The sequence below is a fragment of the Triturus cristatus genome, chromosome 2_1 (genome assembly GCF_964204655.1).
Source record: "Triturus cristatus chromosome 2_1, aTriCri1.1, whole genome shotgun sequence".
Taxonomy (NCBI): Eukaryota; Metazoa; Chordata; class Amphibia; order Caudata; family Salamandridae; genus Triturus; species Triturus cristatus.
In genome coordinates this window covers 439,939,748-439,960,291 of record NC_140581.1, presented here as the reverse complement: position 1 = coordinate 439,960,291, position 20,544 = coordinate 439,939,748, and the positions used below count along the sequence as shown (strand labels likewise).

At 45.9% G+C, this 20,544-nt stretch overlaps 1 protein-coding gene across 1 annotated transcript in view; it reads right to left on the bottom strand.

The window, feature by feature from the left end:
• Positions 1 to 20,544, bottom strand: part of SERINC5 (serine incorporator 5) — a 202,134-nt gene that overhangs the window by 63,636 nt on the left and 117,954 nt on the right. Inside the window, exons 3-4 of the mRNA XM_085632223.1 lie at positions 13,186 to 13,364; positions 3,434 to 3,516 (exon numbers count right to left, since the gene is read on the bottom strand). Coding sequence (XP_085488349.1) covers positions 3,434 to 3,516; positions 13,186 to 13,364 — 262 coding nt within the window. The remainder of the gene's footprint in view (positions 1 to 3,433; positions 3,517 to 13,185; positions 13,365 to 20,544) is intronic.

Genomic DNA, 20,544 nt, shown 5'->3' with positions numbered 1-20,544 from the left:
ACACACAACTCACACGCGACGGTACATGTTTCTCCTCCGTGCATACCTCATGGTCCCGCATTGACTACTGGCTGGTGTCGAGAGACGTCCTCACTTGGGTTTAAGGGGTAGAATACTTGCTGCGCATGCTGTCCGACCACTCGTCGGTCCAGATGACACTGCATATCCTGCAGACTCTCCACCGATGTTCCTGTGGTGGCTGCCCTTGCAGGCCTTGCGCGATCAGGTGTTAAAGGCAGAGATTGAGGTAGCGATTGCAGAGTTCTTTGAACTGGATAAAGCATTTGTCTCTTCACCTTCCACACTGTAGGAGGCCTTTAACCCCTTCGCCACGCGGCAAATTCCGCTGCGGTGCGAAGGGGGGGGCATGGCTGGGCGTGGCGCTCAGGTACCCAGGACAGCTCCCAGCCGTCATAAATCACGACGGGCGTGTGCTCATGACGGCCGGGAGCCGTCCGAACTCCGCCCACCAAGTAATTCGCCCGCACAGGCAGGGAATTAACCGCGCATGGGCGGAGCGGCAACGGTCGGACGCCCCCAGCCCGTCATGAGCACACGACTACCGTGGCTCATGACGGCCGGGAGCCGTCCTGAGCATCGATGAGGTTAAAGTGACCATTAGGGGAACCTGCATCGCCAAGCTGAAAGCGATAAGAAGATCCTTAAGAAAACTACGGTCTGAAATACAGGATCTGGAAGAAACATAGTCGTGATCCAAGATTGGAGAAGCTGGCTGACATTCAAGCCAAATTATCGGAATATCAGGCAGAGGCCGACAGGGAGGTCAAATATCTTGGGCGTGAGGCACCGGCGTGCCGTTTCGGGGAGGGGGAGCGCCCTGGCGAGACCTTAGCTGGGCTGCTGCGCATACAACATGCCTCGGAGTATGTTTGAGTTGCGAGACGATGGAAGATGCCTGATCACATTCCCTGAAAAACTTCCATCGGTTATGTCCTCCTTTCTCGCCCGGCTATACTCTGCGGGGGAGACAAGTGACCTGGAGTTGCTGCAAAGCTACCTAGACTCCATTGAACTGCTCTGGCTGGAACCCGCTCACCGTGAATACATGGACGCTCTAATTACGCCAAAGGAGGTAGAACAAGTAATATCAAGCCTCCCAGGAGATAAAGTGCCAGGTTCGGATGGACTAACTTCCGCATTTTATAAATAATATGTAACAATACTCATCCCCCATCTCATAGAGATGTACCACCAATCGGTGGCAACGGGCAAGCTCCCCCCCCTCATTATCACGAAACTAAAACCAGACAAACCCCCAGAACTCGGCAATTCCTACAGACCCCTCTCTCTCTCATTAATATAGATAAAATTTAAGCGAAGATCCTAGCCAACCGCTTACACCCATTGATGCCATTAATAGTAGGGCCCGATCAGTCTGGGTTTATACCGGGGAGAGCCACATCTCACAACCTCTGCACTATTTTCATGGGCATGCACCACCTAACCCCGTCCCTGCCGGCAGTGGTGGCCCTGTTAGAGGCCACAAAGGCATTTGATTCCCTGGAGTGGTCCTTTCTCTTCCCCTTGCTGCGACGTCTGGGCTTCAGCTCCAGCTTCATACAGGAAATCTGGATATTATACAACCTCCCTTCAGCAAGAGTGCGGCTTAATGGACGTACATCGGATCCATTTGATGTTACGCGCAATACTAGGCAGGGCTGCCCACTCTCCCCCCCTGCTGTTCGAGGTGGCCATGGAGCCACTCGCAGCTAGATTACGCCAACATCATGCTCAGAGAGGAATTGGCTTCACCACGTGAGGACTGGTGGTATCAATGTATGGGGACGATATTACTCTATATATCTGCGAGAGAACTGCTCACCAATGGCACCGGAGGTAATTCGCTTTGGTGTTCACTCGGGCGTCCGGGTGAACTGGAGCAAATCAATACTATTTCCACTTACAGATGAGACACTCTTGGTTCCAGACGGAACATTCCTATAAGTGGGCTTCCGGACCGACTCGATATATAGCAGTGTGGCTGAGCTGAGATCCGGAGGAACTGTGGAAAGTGAACTACAGGTAAGCAATAGATTGGCTTGAAACGCGAATTTCGATACGGAACAAATTACCATTATCTATCACCGGATGCATAGCTATTATAAAAATGGTCGTCCTTCCAAAACTGCTCTATCTATTCATCAATATCCCGCTTCCCCTGACAACATTTTTTCCAAACGTTTGCGCTCCAATCTGATCACTCTGATTTAGGCAGGTCACAAACCTAGGACAGCATTCGAAAATCTCACGTTACCCCAGTCGCGGGAGTGGACACTGAGTGCATGTATAAGCACTTGCAGAATTCGGATACCAAACCATCAAACGCTGCTAGTGAACAAGCATTTTGAGTTCTTATGAAAAAATAATTTTTAAAGCCTACAGCAGTGAAAAAAGTAACTGCTTTCTGTGTAGATCTGCAAGAAAAAGAATTTATGATTTATGTTTTATGATTCAGTGCACTTTTGAGACATAAAATAGTCCCCAATTTCACTGTAATGCCCGCACTTCATATGAGGTGGAGTGGTGCACCAAAGCAAACAGCATAAAGTGAGAGAAAAATAATCCGGTGAGTGCAGCCAGAGCCGACTGCGTGTATAGTTTAAAGAATTGTTAGCAAAATTGGTCACAGATAGCAAGCGGCGCAGTCAACCAGACTTAAAAACATGGAATTTTAAGTATGCTTTCGTTTAAGAAAAATTCGATACAAAGAAATAGCTAAAAGTAAAAGTGATGCAAGAAAAAGGAAGGGGAAAAACCTAAAAAAAGAAATCCGAGAAAATGTACTTTGAGTTTCTGCTTAATATGGAAAACAGAGGTTTTCAAAACTCATAGGCAGCACAAGTTGGAGAAAAGATCGCATACTTTGACACGGCTTAAATCTGGTATAGAAATTTTCATTCCTTTCAGCGGAAGTATCGGATGCCCCACCCCCTCCCTTTCCACGAACATTAAAGGATCATTATCGTGCCATTTGTAGTGGGGGGGTTTTGTATGCTATAGTCATGCCGCACAGTGTAATTTGGTTACCCAGAATAGGTTGCCTAGTGAAATTGGACACAGCAAGTTCTCTAAAACCAACTCTACTAGTTCCGTGGAAGTCTGTCGTGCTCTCGCTGGGGCCTCCGACCCGAGCTAACAAAGCTTCCATAGTGCTGCGCGCGCGCCGCTGAAGGACGCCTCTGTTCTTCCGGAACGCCTCATGCGCAGGGCGCACGCTTGTGCCAGTCGCGTGGGCATCCCTTCTCCAGGGAACTTCATGCATAATTCAAATGCGATTACAAAATGCGAGCTGCGTGTTGGTCATCAAAGAGACGTAAATGGACTACGGTGCAATAGCAGGCAACACGCCCTATAAGAGTATGACATGAGCAAAGCGAGGAGACGGGGACAAAAAGGCGCAGTAAACACTTACCATGTAAGAAAGTGTCTTGATCTGGAATAAAGAAAGCCCCTGAACACATTGCTGCCAAGATCACAAATTTGACGAACCAGAACCTGTAACAGAAAAAAACAAGGGTTGCTGGTGAGGCACTACTCGCACAATAATAACTTGTCAGATAAATATTTTCTCTCCCAAATTATTTTTTGCTTAGTAAAATACACCAGTGCATTTAGAGGCAATACACATTTTTTTTTACATATCCCGATCTTAATATCTTGCTTAGCGCTGGTGCAACGAGCATGGAGTGTCTGCTGCAAACAACATTCATTCTAATAGCATCAACTCCAGGAGACATCCGATCGGTGGAGAATGTTGCACAGGGCACTTACAAATCTGTCAGTATCTTCCTACATGGTGTCTTGTTATTAGCTTTTATAAGAAAAAAAATACCATGTTTAGCCTCACTTGCACATGATCACCTGTAACTCCAATAAGAATGTTCTCCTGGGAAGACACCACACCATTTCGCTCATATGTGGCTCTTGGTTGCTTCAGTGTGCTTTCCAGCTGGGTAAACCCTGCTGCCCTATCCTAGTCTTCTAACAGTCACTTCCCAGTGTCTTTCCTTTTCACTATTTTTCTTTAGGTCACGCCTTAAAGACAGCTTTAGCTGTCTCCCAGGCAAGCTCTTAAAAAAAAAAATGTTTTAAATTGAAGTGACAGCTGTAGCTGTCTCACCAGACGATTGTTTTTTCCAAAAACTACAGAGATAATATACACACGAAGGGGCTTTTTGTTAGCTGGATTCATTCATTGTTCAGTCAAATTGCCATTCACATTTTGGTTGCAACCGCCACAGCACACAACATGGGACAAGGAAGCAGCCCAACTTTCCCATTGGCTTAGTTCACTTTGAGTGACTGCACAACGTCTGTGCGCATTGTTCATGTGCACCTAAAGATAGATCCTTCTACTTCAGTGACGAAGGTAGTTTGAAGAATGCTTTTTGTTTTATTTATTTTTATAATAACTTTAAATAGCAGGCATGGTTATGCCAGCTGTCTGGGTGTCCTGCTATATGGCGATTTATTTTTGGTCACATTTTTTAAACTTGTTATAAACTCTTTAACTGACACTAACACTGTACACCTGCATGCAAATTGTTTGGTCGGTTAAATGGTGATTTATTTCCGTTTCTTTCACAAATAATAATAATAAAATGTATGGTATAATTGAAAGGATGATTATTTAAAAACATCACTAGAACGGCCACATATTGAAAATGTTTATTGAAAGCACATAGTGGCCATGTTTAGGTATACAAAAAGTGATGGGTGGAAAGCCCGAGTTAATCTCAGCCCCTGGTCATTATTCTGGGCCGCATGCCAGGCCATCGTTCTTTTACGCAAAAGAACCAGCCATACGCAAATTAGTGTTCGACCTGCCTGGAGCATCACCAAGACTACCACAGTGAGGGGAAAAAGATGGCCTGGCATGCGGCCCTGAGCAATCGCCAATGGACGAAATTAATTTGAGCATTCCTTCCATCATCTTGTTTTTGCAGCAGACACATTAAGTACAACAGGCATAACAAGACGTGGTTCAGTGCTCACTGACATACAATTGAAGATATACTTTACTAAACACACTGAGGAAGGTCGATATCGGGGCAGTGGTGTAAAAATAGCCCCCGCAGCACCTGTGAAGCACAAGCCCTTTGCACTGTGCATGGACGGGCAGAGAGCTCCTGACTGGGTCGGCAGCGTGGTGGACCCCTTTCATGCACTTTGCAGGAAAGGGGGGGCTCAAGTTTCGTTATACCACTGGTCTGGGGTTGCTTGTGTCCCTATCTGGAGGGTACCTGGCCTGGCATTTCAGACTGGACTGCTTCTATTGGAAGAGGACCAAGACTGATTTGCACAAAGAGGGTCTCTTTGGTATAGTGGGTGAAAAAAGACATTCTAGAATGCGGCCCAGAGAGATCACCAATGGCTGAGATTAATTCAAGCATTTCAAACACCTTGTTGCTTGTGCAGTACAAGTTTAGGTGAAGGCATGTTTTCTTATATTTATTTTTGAGGCACATCCTTGTTATAAAAAAAAAAAAGGAAAGAAAATGTAATCATCTCACTAGTTTCCAATCCCAGACCTAACAGTTTCGCCAATGCTTGTTTCTTGTCATTGTTTTATGCCCTCTATGCTGCAGTCAGATAACTCACAGGAACAACTCGATGGCATTCTTGGAGTTCTTCTCATTACAAATTACACATGCATATAAATTCAGACCAGATAAATGATGCTAGTCCCTTACACTCTGAAGTAAACGGTTAGGGGTCTTATGCTCAGAAAGATGAAACAATAAATGCACTATTAAAATTCTATATTATTGAGACACTTCAAAAATAGTTTGAAGCAGCACACATGAACAGAAAACTTAGAACCCTTTTAAACATTATTTCGGTCATTTTTATTTAAGGTTATCTCATTCAGATTGCATGATATTAGATAACCATTGTCAATATAAATAAATCTTTTTGTTAAAAATCATTTGATGACAATATTGGCGTATCGCGCCTGGATAACATTTGGGAGGGTGACCACATGAAATCCTTCCCGGATCTTTAATCAGAGTTCTCCCTTCATAAATCACAATTTTCCCATTATATCCAACATATTCTCTCGGACTATCGGGGAGCCGCGGTTGGGCCCACTGGATGAGACTGATTGGAGGGAGGCATGCATGGCACCCTGTCCCCTAGCATTTGGCCAAGTTGCGCACTGTCCAACTTAAATACCTGCATTGTACCTACTACACACCACATTGGTTATGGAAAGCCCAATAAACTTGCGGACCCCAACGGCACTAGATGTCACTGAGAGGTGGGGGATTTCTACCATATGGTTTGGAAATGCCTCATTATCCAGGTATATTGACTGTCCATATTCAAGACCCTACTGAGGGTCCAGGGCCAACCGCAGGAGGCTTCACCCAGAGTCGTGCTGCTTAGTTTAATGGATGAGTTGAGGGACGCTAAAGGGGACCGAGCCCTGTTGGGTCTGGGTACATTGATGGCTAAAAGGCCCATTGCTAGATATTGGAAGTCAACCGGAGTTGACGTCCAATAGGTTGAGCATGAACCAATCTGCTTAATTGGAGGAACCAATTTATCTAGCACGTCAATGTCCTCTGAAGCACCAGAAGGTATGGGGGAAGTGGTGGACATACTAAGTACTAAATACTGCAGACATGTGAACTCTGGGGATCGGTTAAAAGTGGGGACCAATGCGAATAATACCGGGACTCAAGGTGTGGGCACATTAAGAGTGTGCTTGCTCTTTTTTGCCTATATTTAAACAAATAAATTGTACTTTTGAGAAACCGCTTTGGATCCTAGATATTGGCAATTGTGTATGTTGCAGTACATAGCCTAATGATTGCTAGGGTCAGGCGCCATCCTTCACCTGCATAAGAGTCCAGTATCTCACAGTTCATGGTGTGTGAAGTCAAAATGGCCACCATAACCTCTCCCCTCAGCCTCATAAACACCCATTATATGAGAAGAGCTGTTTTGGGAATCCCCACTTAGTGAGGCATACCCGATCTTTTTTTGCGTGCGTCTCCTGTAGTAGATCAATCTTGAGCTTTGCGTCTGTAAGCACACTAAAAATCTTAGTTTTCTTAGCCAGGCCATTGGAGCATTTCATGTTGAAGCTAGTAAGCTTAAAAACAGGAGTTTTCCAAGTGGAAAGATCTGCCTGGGCTGGTCAGTGTGGCATCAGAGACGCAATTGTATTTACCCGTGCAGTTTACACCTGGAAGCCTCCTTTCAACAGAGCTCAATCAACCGAAGGAATTAAAACACTACTCCCTGATTTTCACATCATAGATTCTATCCTGATAACGGTTACCCTAATTTCCACAATTATCGCGTTTTCATCCCCCACTGAATTGTACCAGGCCAGCTCATGTCATCTCACCCTTCGCCGGTTTGATCAAAGGTGCCTCTCGGATCTTTGCATCTCTTCACCATCACACCACATTGCCCTCAGATGTCACATCACCGCTCTTTGCAGCCTCTACAGATCGGGGCCTCGTTTGCCACACAGGTCGGCCTAACGCCTAAGGAACAGCATGCTAGTCTGCCCCAGACTCTATGGTCTTTCTCTACCTATGTCCAGTTGTTAATTCGCCTCTGTTAGTGATCTCATAAGCCTCCTCTCACACTGCCAATGAAATAGGATTAGTATTTGTTTAGTGGGATGGAAGGGTCTCCAGCACTTGAGTGGAAGGGCGGCAGGGGCGGGCAGGTCTTTCAACAGTTGAATCTTGCTCCCTTTGAAGAGGAGTGGCCCTTAATGCTATTTGTCGGGGGACACCTGCAGGCTAGATGGGTGTCCCTGAATATTCGCCAGGCTTTAGACACAGTGGCCTGGGACGACATGCAAGCAGTATCAACTAAATCCGGCAACCCAGCGGAGTATATTGAACAGGTGGCTTTGTTATATCCACCCCCCACGGCCCGAGCTCGGACGGGGCACTCTATCTCTGACTCCATCCAATTCCAAGGGGGTCACAACAGGGTTGACCCCTGTCACCGCTCCAATTTGTGCTTGCCATTGAACCTATTGCACAACAACAGCGACAAAGGGCTGCCGAGTGGGGGGGGGGGAGGGGGGGGGGACGGGGGGGGGGGGGGGACTCCATAGGCCATATAATCCATTCGGTGTCCTTATATGTCAATAATATGATCCTCCATCTTAAATCCCTTTCGGAGAGTTTAGCACAGATAGCCCAACTATTAACTGAATTTGGGATAATATCAGGACTGCAAATCAAAGCAGACAGAGCTTGTGCGTTTTCCTTTGCTAATACGTACACAGACTCCATGCTGCCACTTGGATCCACCTCTATACCCGTGGCCCCACACATGTTCTAGAACGTAGGAATCCAAATATATAGAGTTTTGCAGAGTCTACTCGAGGGTAACCTGGTCTTACAGATCGCAATCTGGACCACATTACCTCTATCAGTGGCTGGTCGGCAGGCAAAGTAGGTCATGCTACCTCGATTACTGTACCATTTTCTCACCCTACCGCTGGTGGTAGCGGCTTGGGTGTTCAAACAGTTATGTTAGTAGAGCTAGTTTGGGGGGAATGGGTGCCGAAGAGTCAGCCTTGCAAAGTTACAGTTACCAACCGATGGGAGTGATCAGGGAGCACCCAACTTTACTGTCTCGCTGGGCAACTGCACGGGCTCTCCCATTGGCTGGCCAGTCGGAATCTGCCGGAGATAGAGTATACGGCAGAGGGGATTAGACAAGGACATCTCCACAGACCCATGTGACTGGGCGCGATTGCACCCCCAGCGATCTCCCTTCTATTCCGCATAGCCTGACGAATTAGAGACTGGCAAGGACCTTTGCAGGATTCAAGGCTCCATAAGCATCAAACATACCATTGTGTGGCCTGCCCACGTCCTCAGGCACTCTTACGGCACGTAGACTCAGCCCTTGGGAACAGGAAGGATATGGTGGGTGCCATGTTCCAGGATGGGGAGTTGCTCCTGCATGGGGAATTTGTACACAAGGAAAACCTATTTCTTACACACGCTAGTATCCACAGATATATGCAGAGATATTGGGCACCTGAAGGGAGGGAACCAGAAGTACATACATCACTACAGGCGCTACACACTATGGGCAATGACAGACACCTGGGACATTGGCTTTATCGTGGGTTCCACACTCACCTCCCGATATTGCTCTCCTCTCTGAAGGTGAAATGGGAAGAGGATCTCTGACGTGACCTTTCAGACAAAGATTGGGCTGTTCTGTTAGCATATCCCGCAAAGGTCACTCGTAATTCGAGATTTAAATTCATACAATATTCAATACCACACAGAATCAGACGAATGTTCCCATCGGCATCCTCCGAAAGACCTCGCTGTTGCATAGGCGATGTCCCCCTTCTACACATGCTATGGTCATGTCCTTCCCTGCTTATTGGACGGACATATCAACGACCTTAGCAGAACTGATAGGCACCACACCCTGGGATACTCCAGAACTCTGTCTATTGCTATTGGGACTCTATCCCAGACCAAAGAGCTCTAAAGTAGTGCTGTGGTTTGCTGACTGGGCACTAATAATGACGCAACGATTGATAACCCGGCGCTGTGTGGAACCCGGGGTGGGGCCCCCTGGGCCGACTGGGGAGACCACCCTGAATAGAGCCATTTAGGTACACCTGTGGAGGACTCCGCGTTTGCACAATGTATTGGTAACTGTCGAATAGTTGTGGTGTGTGGCTTGGATCTGGATGGGGGGGCAGGGGGGGCAGGGGGGTCTCCGGTCTCTTGACGACAGTGGACAGGCTCGTTTGATTGCCCTGGGCTCGGATTTCCTGGACCCCGAGTCCCTCCCAGCAGCAGTGAAGGAGGGGTTGACGCGGGCACACTGGCAGGGGGGGGGTGAGGGTAGAGAGGGCGGAGGGTTGGGGCATTAGGGAGGAAACGCGGGAAGTACGGATTTCTCCTGATATATACATTGAGGATTGAGTCCTTTATTTTTTTTCTGTTGTTGGTTTCACTGCACTGATGGAAAAATTTAATAAAAATATATTTTTTTTAAAACCCGGCGCTGGAAAACCCCGAAGGCTCCATATCTGCTCTCATGGCGAGAGTAGGTTATACACTGGGGAGAAGCAGAGAGTAGAGCTAAACGGCAGGAGGAATACAGGGGGCAAAGCAAACAAGCTAACTATTGCACTTGAATGGGATGCCCTCCTAGAAAGGTTTCGATCCCAAGATGAGATCCCTGAAGAGGAGCGATGAACTGATTGTTCAGGCTAAATAAGCAAGAGCATGGTTACCCATACGATCACCCCCCCGGAGTTATATGCCACTATCAGACAGGGTATATACATTGCATCCCAATGGGGATATGAGGTCTGGCTTAGTTGCAGCCCCGCACTGGTGGGACACGGGTTTCATCCACAATTACTGAACACCAGGAAGACACATATTGCACCCCGCAGTCTTTACCCATGTTTTTGTTGCTCCACAATGCACACTACAGCGAATAACGGATAGGTGACATTGTTTAGGGGTGCAGGGGGGATAAGTTGATTTGCGCTACTCTATGGAAATTCATATCTATGATTGATAATGTTCTAGAATATCTGTTACATGCATATACTGTACACACTACTAATTTCTCCACTGTGAATATCATGATGCTATTGTAAATTGAAAAAGGCAATAAAGTTTGTGTTAAAAAACAAAAAAGAAGAGGATTGGCCCGTTTGCTTGTGCTGCTGTAGCTCCTCTTGGTCTACAAAAAAAAAAAGCCCCCCGTATTAGGATATCAGGACTTGCTTCTGGACTGGGTATTCTGTCTGGGCGGTTGGGGCTTTCTTGCTGAAGGAGTGGCTGCATACAGCCCATAATACGGTCACCTTTGAGTTCCTTCGGCAGCTCCCCAATACAAATGCTTCTCCAAGGCTGATTTACAATGTACTCCACTTTTAGTTGCACTTCTATGTTCATATATTGTAGCTCTTAGATGACCACCACCCACAACTGGTGGTGTGCCTCTGAACGGTGGTCTACCGTTCTGGCCAGGTCGTCCACTCTGGCACCAAATAAGCCTGTCCTCGTTGTCCCGGTCTATTCCACCACTTCTCCCAGAGTCCACCAACATTTTCAGGTCTTCCCAGATGGATTCGGTTTCCACTGGGGTGATCTTCAGACACTAGACGTGGGGGAATTCAGCAGAGGTCCAGTATTGTGCGTTTACTCTATGTCCCCGCAAACTGCGCCTCCTTGTCGCGGGCCTCCTCAAAGTATGAAAAATACCATTCCTAGATGGCCTGCACTGCTACTGACTTTGATAATATTTGTACTGACTTGACAAAACTAATAGCAGCAAACAAGCACTGGCAAAGCAAGAAAGACTGGCTTCACCAATGCCAGTTGTACTCTACTCTCTGGCTTGCATGTCCATCTTAGATTGTAGATGTTGGTATGCACATAATAGTCTAGTGTACAATGGTAACCCTTCCTATATGCGACAACAACCCATTTGCACTAAGACGCTGTCACATTATTAAGCCTCACAAAGTGGTTGCACAGTAAAACACTCAACTCATTATCTCATATGGGGCTTTCTATTACTTTAAAGTGATTGCTCCCCAAATGCATGCAGTAATATTTTACTACTTGCACCTTTAGTTTGTTACTTCTGACCCCTTCAGCCTTTACCAAAGCATGCAAAGATTTGTTGTGCTATCATTTAAATGATTACATCATTCTCTCTTCTGTTTGTGAGTTTGTTCTCCTCCCAAAGAGTTGTCCTCACACTCACTGTTGCCATTTCTTGCTCATACAAAAAGGCTGCACTTCGCCCCTTAGCATTATTAAATCTCAAGAGAGCACTAAATGCGAGGAAGGGAATTTGAATAATTAAGCTTGGACACAACAACTTATAAATTAGGGGCAGAAGCAAGTGAGTATATGTTCTACAATAAATCTGGCTGAATGGTGGTTTGTAATGGGGGTCTGCAATCAGCACGTGGCTCTTAAGAAATCAAATCAACAAATAAATCAAGAAATGTAACAAAATCACAGCAAACCCTGTTTAAGTGTCCCTGGTCCTTTAGGACCAATGAAGGTGTAGCTCTCATGACTGTATTGTGTCCACCACTGGGCACAATAAGAACTGAAAGTCAATGTGGACTACTGATATTTGATACAGATAGACAGCTCTGCAATTCAAGGTTTATCCATATGAACAATGTTCTTGACACTAAAATGCCATTTTCTCGAAAACACACAAAGAAAGAAACCTATTCCAAACACCAAAAAGAAATCAACTGGAGATTACAAAAAATGTATAATGCTGTTCAGCAGAATGCTTCACTCTGCATCGTACAAATATTTGCTAACTGTACCCAAGGCTTTTTGTGACCCCAGTGAGGGTCGTACCCATGCTCTTAGAAACCTCGCTGGTGAACTTTGAGGCTTTTCTTATTGTACGGACTCCTTGTTCAATTAAGGGTTTCAGCATACTGTGTGTTTTGGCTCGACGCCGTTTCAACATGGCTCATGCTGACAAGCTGCCAACTCCTCATTATCTCTTACAAGGCACATTCCTTAACCCCACCCCTCGTGCTGATCACTTCACTCCCTCGACAGCTGCCTGTGCAAACTCTGCCCCTGGATTCTTGCAGCCCATCCAAGTCCCTCGTACTCTAAATCAAGGAGTACAAAGGACTGGGGTCAGCCATGGACACTGGGAATGGAACAGAGACGTGACCGCAACGGACAATAGGTCTGGAACACAAAGGGGAGATGTGAAAAGTTATGGCTGGGAAAGCATCATACAGAGGAGGGATGAGGAAGTGTTCAGAAATACTGGATTGCATGTAATGCATACGCAAGCGCTAGCTGGTTATACCACGAGGGGTACCCTATACAATGCTGGCACCCAGCATTCATTTTAGAGTTCCAACTCGGCTTATCTGACATGAAGTCTGAGCGTGGGAATAGCCATATAAACATTACTGCTTCTAAAGATCTACAAGGTGTAATAGACAATGGAGCCATATACCAAAAAGAAAAACCCCATAAAAGCAGCTAACAATTTTACAATCTATCTAAATAGCGTTCAAGTATCGAGGAGGTCATACGATGCCGCGAACAGCTTCAGCTAAAGAATATGCCCCAAGCTGTCATAGGAACAAGAAGCGCAGCTTGCTATGGGGCAGCATAAGCTCCAACTTACCCATTGTGCATGTAGGCTCTACAGCTTTTGCTATTTTCAATCTTGATGGTGAGGAGGCAGAAGATGAAGAAGAAGCAGGCCATACCGAAGCAGACTCTGTAGACGGCGGAATATCCAACCAGCTTGTCACACGTCTCCCCAGCCTGGATACCCTCGCAGATGTCTTTGAAGAAAGGGATCTGGAGAAAATAAACACATAAGAACCTGGGTGAAAGCAGGTCACAATATTCAGCAGCACACAGTATGCAAGTGCAACAGTTCCGTTCACAATGTTCAGCAGCACACACTATGAAAGTGCAACAGTTCGGTCCACAATGTTCAGCAGCACACACTATGCAAGTGCTATGGTTCCAGTCACAAAGTGCAGCAAAAGAAATAGAAGTGCTACCGTTCGGGACACAATCTGCTATACTGGACACAGTACAAGTACTACTGCTCAGGTCACAATGTGCACTGTAGAAACACTGCAAGTGCTATTGTGCTATTCACAATGTTCAGCAGCAGACACTGTGCTACGGATCTGGTCACAATGCGCAGCAGCAGACACACTGCAAGTACTATGGTTCCGGTCAGAACGCGTACCAGCAGAAACAGTACAACTGCTGCAGTTCCGGATACAATCTGCTATACTGGAAACAGTACAAGTACTACTCTTCCAGTCAGGGTGTGCACTGTAGCAACACTGAAAGTGCCACCGTGCAGTTCACAAAGCACAGCAACAATGTAAGTGCTAGGGTTCCGGCCACAAATGTGCAGCAACAGAAACAATGCAAGTGCTACGGTTTAGGCCACAATCTGCTATACTGGACACAGTGCAAGTAGTACTGCTCCAGTCACAATGTGCACTGTAGAAACACTGAAAGTGCTATCGTACTGGTCCCAATACGCAGCAGCAGACACTGCAAACGCTAGGATTCCCGCCACAATGTGCAGTAACAGAAACAATGCAAGTACTACGGTTCAGGCCACAAGCTCCTACAGTGGAAACACTGCCAGCCCTGTGGTTCCAGTCACAACGTTCTGCAACAGAAACTGCAAGTATCAAGGTTCTGGTCCCAACCTATGACAAAGGAAACACAAGACTATACAAAATTCAACTTGCTACAGAATGGCAGTGGAAGCACCCATGCTCTGCAATTTTATTTACAGACGCACTAAAATAATCTCCTTTCATTTAACACAATATCAACTTTGATAAACTGAATACCATTAATCAGATTTCCAGTAATGCCTGTTATTTCCAGAGTTTAGAGAAGGCAAGTTTGTGTTATTACGAGTTACACATGAATGCCTGCAATCCCTGTGGAAAAGTCTGTCTTTATATCCTTAGTACAGTCGTTTTGTGACGTTTCTTGACATCTGTAAAAAGAAAATAAGATACATGCTCAACCGTAATAATTTATTACAGCCGAGGTGAGAGTATAACTTCAGCTGCAGTTTAAACAACGAGAACTAACTTTTCAGAGTGATCAGCAGAAAGTAGTTATGCATAGATGCATGTTTATTTTTTGCATGGTATGGCTCATTAAGATTATATTAAAGACAAACTCTGAAAGTTTCTATACATTGTGAGCGGATACATTTTTTTTTAAAAATCGGACGGATATTAATCTGATATATTTAAGTTTTGTTGTATTTGATTTTGCATTATAGATCCTTTTTATTCTTCATGCTTGAAAGCATACCATCTCTCTCACATCAAAGAGCAAGACAAAGGACATACGTGGTCTGTGGGGAGGGTGATGGTGTGACCATGACCATGAATTATTAGGGATAAAATACCCTTTGGCCTTTGTTCCTCTGTGTAGTCACGGAACTCCTCCATGACTTGCAACGTTCTTAGAATGTGTAGATGGAGTAATTTATCCCAGATATTAAAAACAAGTATTACTACCAGTGCTCACTGCTGTCCTTTCCACAGCAAAAGATTCTGTTAAATGCTTGGGGTGATTAATATTTGCAGAAAAACACTGATGTGACTGTGAACCAGTGCTCTCCACATAAAGGCTGGCTCAAAAAGTTTAGAAAATAGTTTGCTTCCAAACAGATGGGACGTGACGGGAGGTGCAGGAGACGAGTGTCTGTTGAAAACAGTGCTGTGGGACTCCCGGCAAACACATAAATAACTGCAAATGTGCTGCGCATTCCAAACCCAACGGGTTCTTAAAATGGAGCCGGAGGGGGGTTAGGACCACATTACCGCCATGCGCTCATTATCATCAGTCTCCGGGTGAGAGGACTGATACGAGCAGAGTTCACCGACAGCCTTTAAGACATCCCTTCCATGAGAGAGCGGCTTTGCCGCCGCCATCTTTATGACTGACCTTCCATGGGTGTCATTTGCAAGCCGTAAAGAAGTTATTACAACAGGCCCCAGGCGCCACGGCTGCTGGTTACCGGAAGTACTGATGGATTCTCCCACTTTTGCTCGGGATTACAAACATGATGTCAATTTGTTGTGATTCATGAGCGCCTCGTGAGCTCCCGGGCTCGTCCCAGATGTCTTGTAAGTAACGGCCATTTCATTTCAGCAATTACTCGCTCAGACATCGCCTCTGAGCTGTTCCAGTGACGGCAGGAACTGGCACTTACCGCAATCTGATTACAGGGTCTGGAAGAGGACGGCTGCGGGACTCGGCTTCTGCTCCCGTGCTGCCCGCGCGCTGGTGCAGTACACAAGGCCATCGTAGTTTCTGAAGTGCAGTCACAACACACACGGATGGCAGTCTCTGCTCCGGCTAGGCTCCAGGGGAGACGGCCCCTTGCAGCACAGGCACTGAAGTATTCTGATTACACATTACACTCTGAAGAGCTCCATATATTGTGAAGATATTTGAAGTTACCACGCGAACAACTGCACTGCTTTGTGAAGTTAGCAGATTAACATCATTACTGGCCTTGCACACGTGTAATTCAGTTTGTTCGAGTGCAGCCACAGCACAAAGGTCTGGAATAGGAGGACAGTCAAACCCAAACCACCACCTCTCGACCAGCTCATGCAGGAGAGTCACTCGCGTTTTCTTCATCCCCAGGCCAGTGCCTGTTATTTTATGGAAAGGTGAATTGTCAGCTTCTTTTTGTTGGTCACTCTGGAGAAAGCGCTGGGATGCCCGAGGGTAACTATACGCTATATATAAATCTTCCATTCAATTGCTCACATACTGTTTTCATCCATTCTAAAGGTCGGGGCGTCCTCGTCATTAGAGACCTCTCTGCGCACCCCCGAGAGATCCTTGGGAGTCTCTGCTGTAGTGGTCTTCACATTGGGGATCGTGACCACTCTGGGGGTCTCAGTCTGCGACAAGAACACCATGCAGCATGTGCTGCCCGTCCGCTGATGCGCCAAACTCCTGCCGCGCATGCTCCTCAGGATCAGGGTACAACCAAGGGTCTCGAGACCATGCACATGCTGCGCACCTGCAAGATGCTCAAGTCGTCTTCTTTCACCAGGGTAGAACCAACCTAGCGGCCCTTTTCAGGTAAGTTTACCCTTCTCCAGTCGGTCTCATCTACCCTCCATGGAGAATAAGGTAGGCATAGTGATCAACAGCGGTGACCTTGCATCTGTACCAGTGTTGCCAGATTTTGAGACCCATCCCAAGCCCAAACCCGCTCAAATATAAGCCCAAATCCAGCCCAACGCAGACCAGTTCCAGCCCAATAACCAGCCCAAAGTTGCAAGTCTCAAATTATGCAGGAATAGTCATCAGAAACAATTTTAAGGACAAATATACATTCTATTCAATATACAGATAGTGAGAGAGAGTTAACTGGGCACCTGCCTTAACGCTACTCATTTTTAAGACCAGTCCTCACAGTGACTTTGTCATGTGAACCTTAGATCCATCTTAGGTTCTACTAATTGGATGTCATTTTATTAATTCAAATTCGCTCCATTTTGTAAATTGATTTGGAATTGGAATGGTGTTTCACTTTATTAGTGCTGGAGTGCTGCATAATTATTTTACGCATTGCTTTCAAGTTAAGCCTGATGGCTTTTGTGCCACTCTACCAGTGGGATAATCACAAATGTATTTATTGCCTTTTGTGGCGCACCCTGACAAGGACTGTGTTTATTATTTGAGTGGGGCTTTCACTGCTCTCAACTAATAACCCAATTTCTTACACTTTACAATATTATTTATGAAGTTTATTTGCCCCTAGAGACAGTAGTGTATATTTACCTAAACATATAAATATACATACTCCGGATATGTAAGAAGAAACTGATAATCGTTTTAAACATTTTGACACTGTTCCAGAAAAATATGCATCTTTACCAAAATCTGGGGGCTAACTGACATTGAACAATATCAAAGAGCTTAATGTGTTCAGTTTGTCCAACTGCTGGTGTGAGTGATTCAGACAGCAGATTCTATTAGTACTGCATTTTTAAGTTGCCATTTTGATCTTGTAAATACATTACAAAAACTGTGTGTCTAAGAGCAAACAACAAATAGATTGTCCACCACCATATTGGCCCTTGCAAGTGGACAGAAATTGTAAAAACAAGAAAAATGAAAATACCACACCTTGGCATACTGTAAGCACAGCAGTGCCAGACATAGGCATACATAAACCTGCCACTTATGTGTATGGAACAATAAATTAACAGTACATCACAAGGCTTCCAATATTTGCTAACTAAAAGGTGTGATGCTCATCCCAGTCTCACTCAAACCACGCAATACCTGGCTGAAGAGCCCTAACTAGGCTGAGACTCCTCCTAGGTTGCTTGGGTTCCGGTTCAGGGAGGGCCTGGGCTGGACGGTTCACATGAGGATCAGTGTAAAACATGATTTGTATATGACCGGGTCAAAACTGAGGTGGCACAGTGAGCAAAAAAACGAGTGACCATACATTTTTATCCATATGTACATTTTTTTTTACTGCGTAAGCGGTTTACATCCACGAAAGGCCCAAAAGAGCATTTAAAAAAATAAAATAAAGAGGCAAGGGAAAGGATTCGTGAAGCCAGTCGAACAACATACTGCAACATTTTTGAAGCAGGCACAGAGAAGGCTCAGGCCAGACTCTCCAGCGCTGTGACCGAATTGAGCTCCTGGGCGGCCTGTGATATGGGCGTATGGCTGTACTAAATGCAAGGGGAGAATCACTGCTGAAAGACTTCTGTCACGTTTAAACCCAGCATGGCAATTTACATCAGTAAAGAACGGGTAGAATAATCGATACAAGACAGTGATGAGTTAGCTCTTCCCAAGATAGTCTAAAGGGGAGAGGACAGAGCTGCTTGCATTGGAAGCGATGGAAAAAGGCGACACAAGACTCAGGATTATGCTCCAGAAATACTGGCATCTTTTACCATAAGGTTGGTAGGCCCCACCACTAGTACAGCCATATATCACTACTTAATGCAAAGCTTATGCGCAGCTATATGCTCACCGGCACAGCCTGGAAGCAGGCCCTTTGGTATATAAACACACACACAAAATACGTCCCACACCGGCCACACAACATTCTCGAATTTCTCTCCATTCACATCCCAACTCTCACAAGCCTATGCGTCCTACGTTTCGCTCCTTTTCCCCTCACTACACAAGGCGCAGGCCAGTGCTTAATTTGTGCCGGTGCTTTCCGGTGCTAAGCACCGGCACTTATCTGTCAGGGCCGGGTCTACACCAAGCCTCTGCACTTCTATGGCAAACTAAATATTATCACCACATTCACTGCAGTGCAGGCGCACCTGGAGCAGACAGTATTGTTCGCCTAATGAGTGCTCACTGCTGGCTTAGGCAGGGCTGGCTACAATATTTCTTCACACTGCGCAGTCAGGTAGTGACGTCACATGACGTCGAGAGTGGGTCTCGTGATTTAATTTGCTCAATCAACATTCGGCAGACATGCGCACTGAATTAGGGCCCAGGCATGGCACACTTTGAACTGTATTTGATTTGGACATGCGCGGCCACTGTGGTGGTGTTTGCAGCCTGGCCGGCCGCCCTCCCGCCCTGCTCTGCAGCCCCCTCACTCCTGGTGCAGTCAGGAATGCAGTCGGAGTCCTGGACTGCGGACGCAGCGCTGCTCAGATCGGACAGTCCCGGGAGTTCTTTCAGCTGGCTGAGTAAGTGTCTCTATTAACTGTTTGCAAAGTAGGCCGTGCCCGCAGTCTCCGCTTTTCCAGGCCATCTGTAATGCAACAGGTGGTCGTGTGAAGCGCTCCGATACCTCCTATACACTGCAAAATAAATAAATAGTGGAAGATTGCCTAATAGATCCCCAACTACTTCCCAGGTGACTTTGGAGTGATTGATGGGCCTGTATTAGGGCCTTCTGTAGGCACCAGTGACCGATCTTAGTGCACTGAAAACGTGTCCAAGCCTTCTATGTACTTGTAATACTGTGCTATATTCCAGGACTGACTGTTTCATAAATCGACTTATTTTGATGGATGTTCACGCTGCAATTCCTGTTTTATTTGTCCACCGTGACACAGTCCATTTCCTTCGCTGCATGTATAGAACAATTCACTTTAAGGATGAGCACAGCACGTGCAGAGTTAATGTAGTGTACCTCGGGTATGCACTTAAAGCCCGATGTTAACTACTGGTTGTAAACTATGTGCGCTGAAGCAGCAGAAATGAAGTGCAAAGCACTTCACAAAGGCCTGTGATTAAATAAACAAATAAACTACAACACCCCTATAAAGTTGTCTAATATATTTCCAACAACCTGCTTAACCATATGTTCCTTGTCAACAACACCTAAATCCGCATTACCTGCGTGAATGGCTTTTTCCAGGTTGCAGAGCTCGCCTGATTTTACCCTTAGACGTGCACCTTGAATTTTATTATTTTTGCTGTTGTACTTTTAAAGATTATGTAGCACACTCGCCTAATCCGATCCCATGAAACTAGCTGCGGTGCGGAAATGATATGAACAATTTATTTGACTCAAAATAGGAAAATCCCGCAAAAGCATGGGAACAGCAAGCATGATTCATTTATAAAACAACAATGAAAACCAGGAAACCTATAACACGAAAAAAACACCATGATCGCGCACCATGGCGTTGAAGGGAGCGCTGCATTCATAAGAGAATGCATGCCCATTAAACGGCTGGTGAGCAGACACAATACACATCAGGGCTTGAAGGAGCAGCTCTGAGTCTGGGCGTGCAGACAGCCCATGCTAATTTCACAGTGGGTCACTTGGTGAATCTTTTGTTGTGCATTAAAAGGATACATTTGCCAACACTGGAACCTTATATGCTTTGTGACCGATTGCGAGTGTGTAGGTGCAGAGTGGGGGTGTATCCTCGTCAGTGCAAGTTGAGCAGCCTGTCTGCCCATGTGACTGGCTGATGATCAGTCCGCCACTGTAAGTTATTTAAGTATTGAG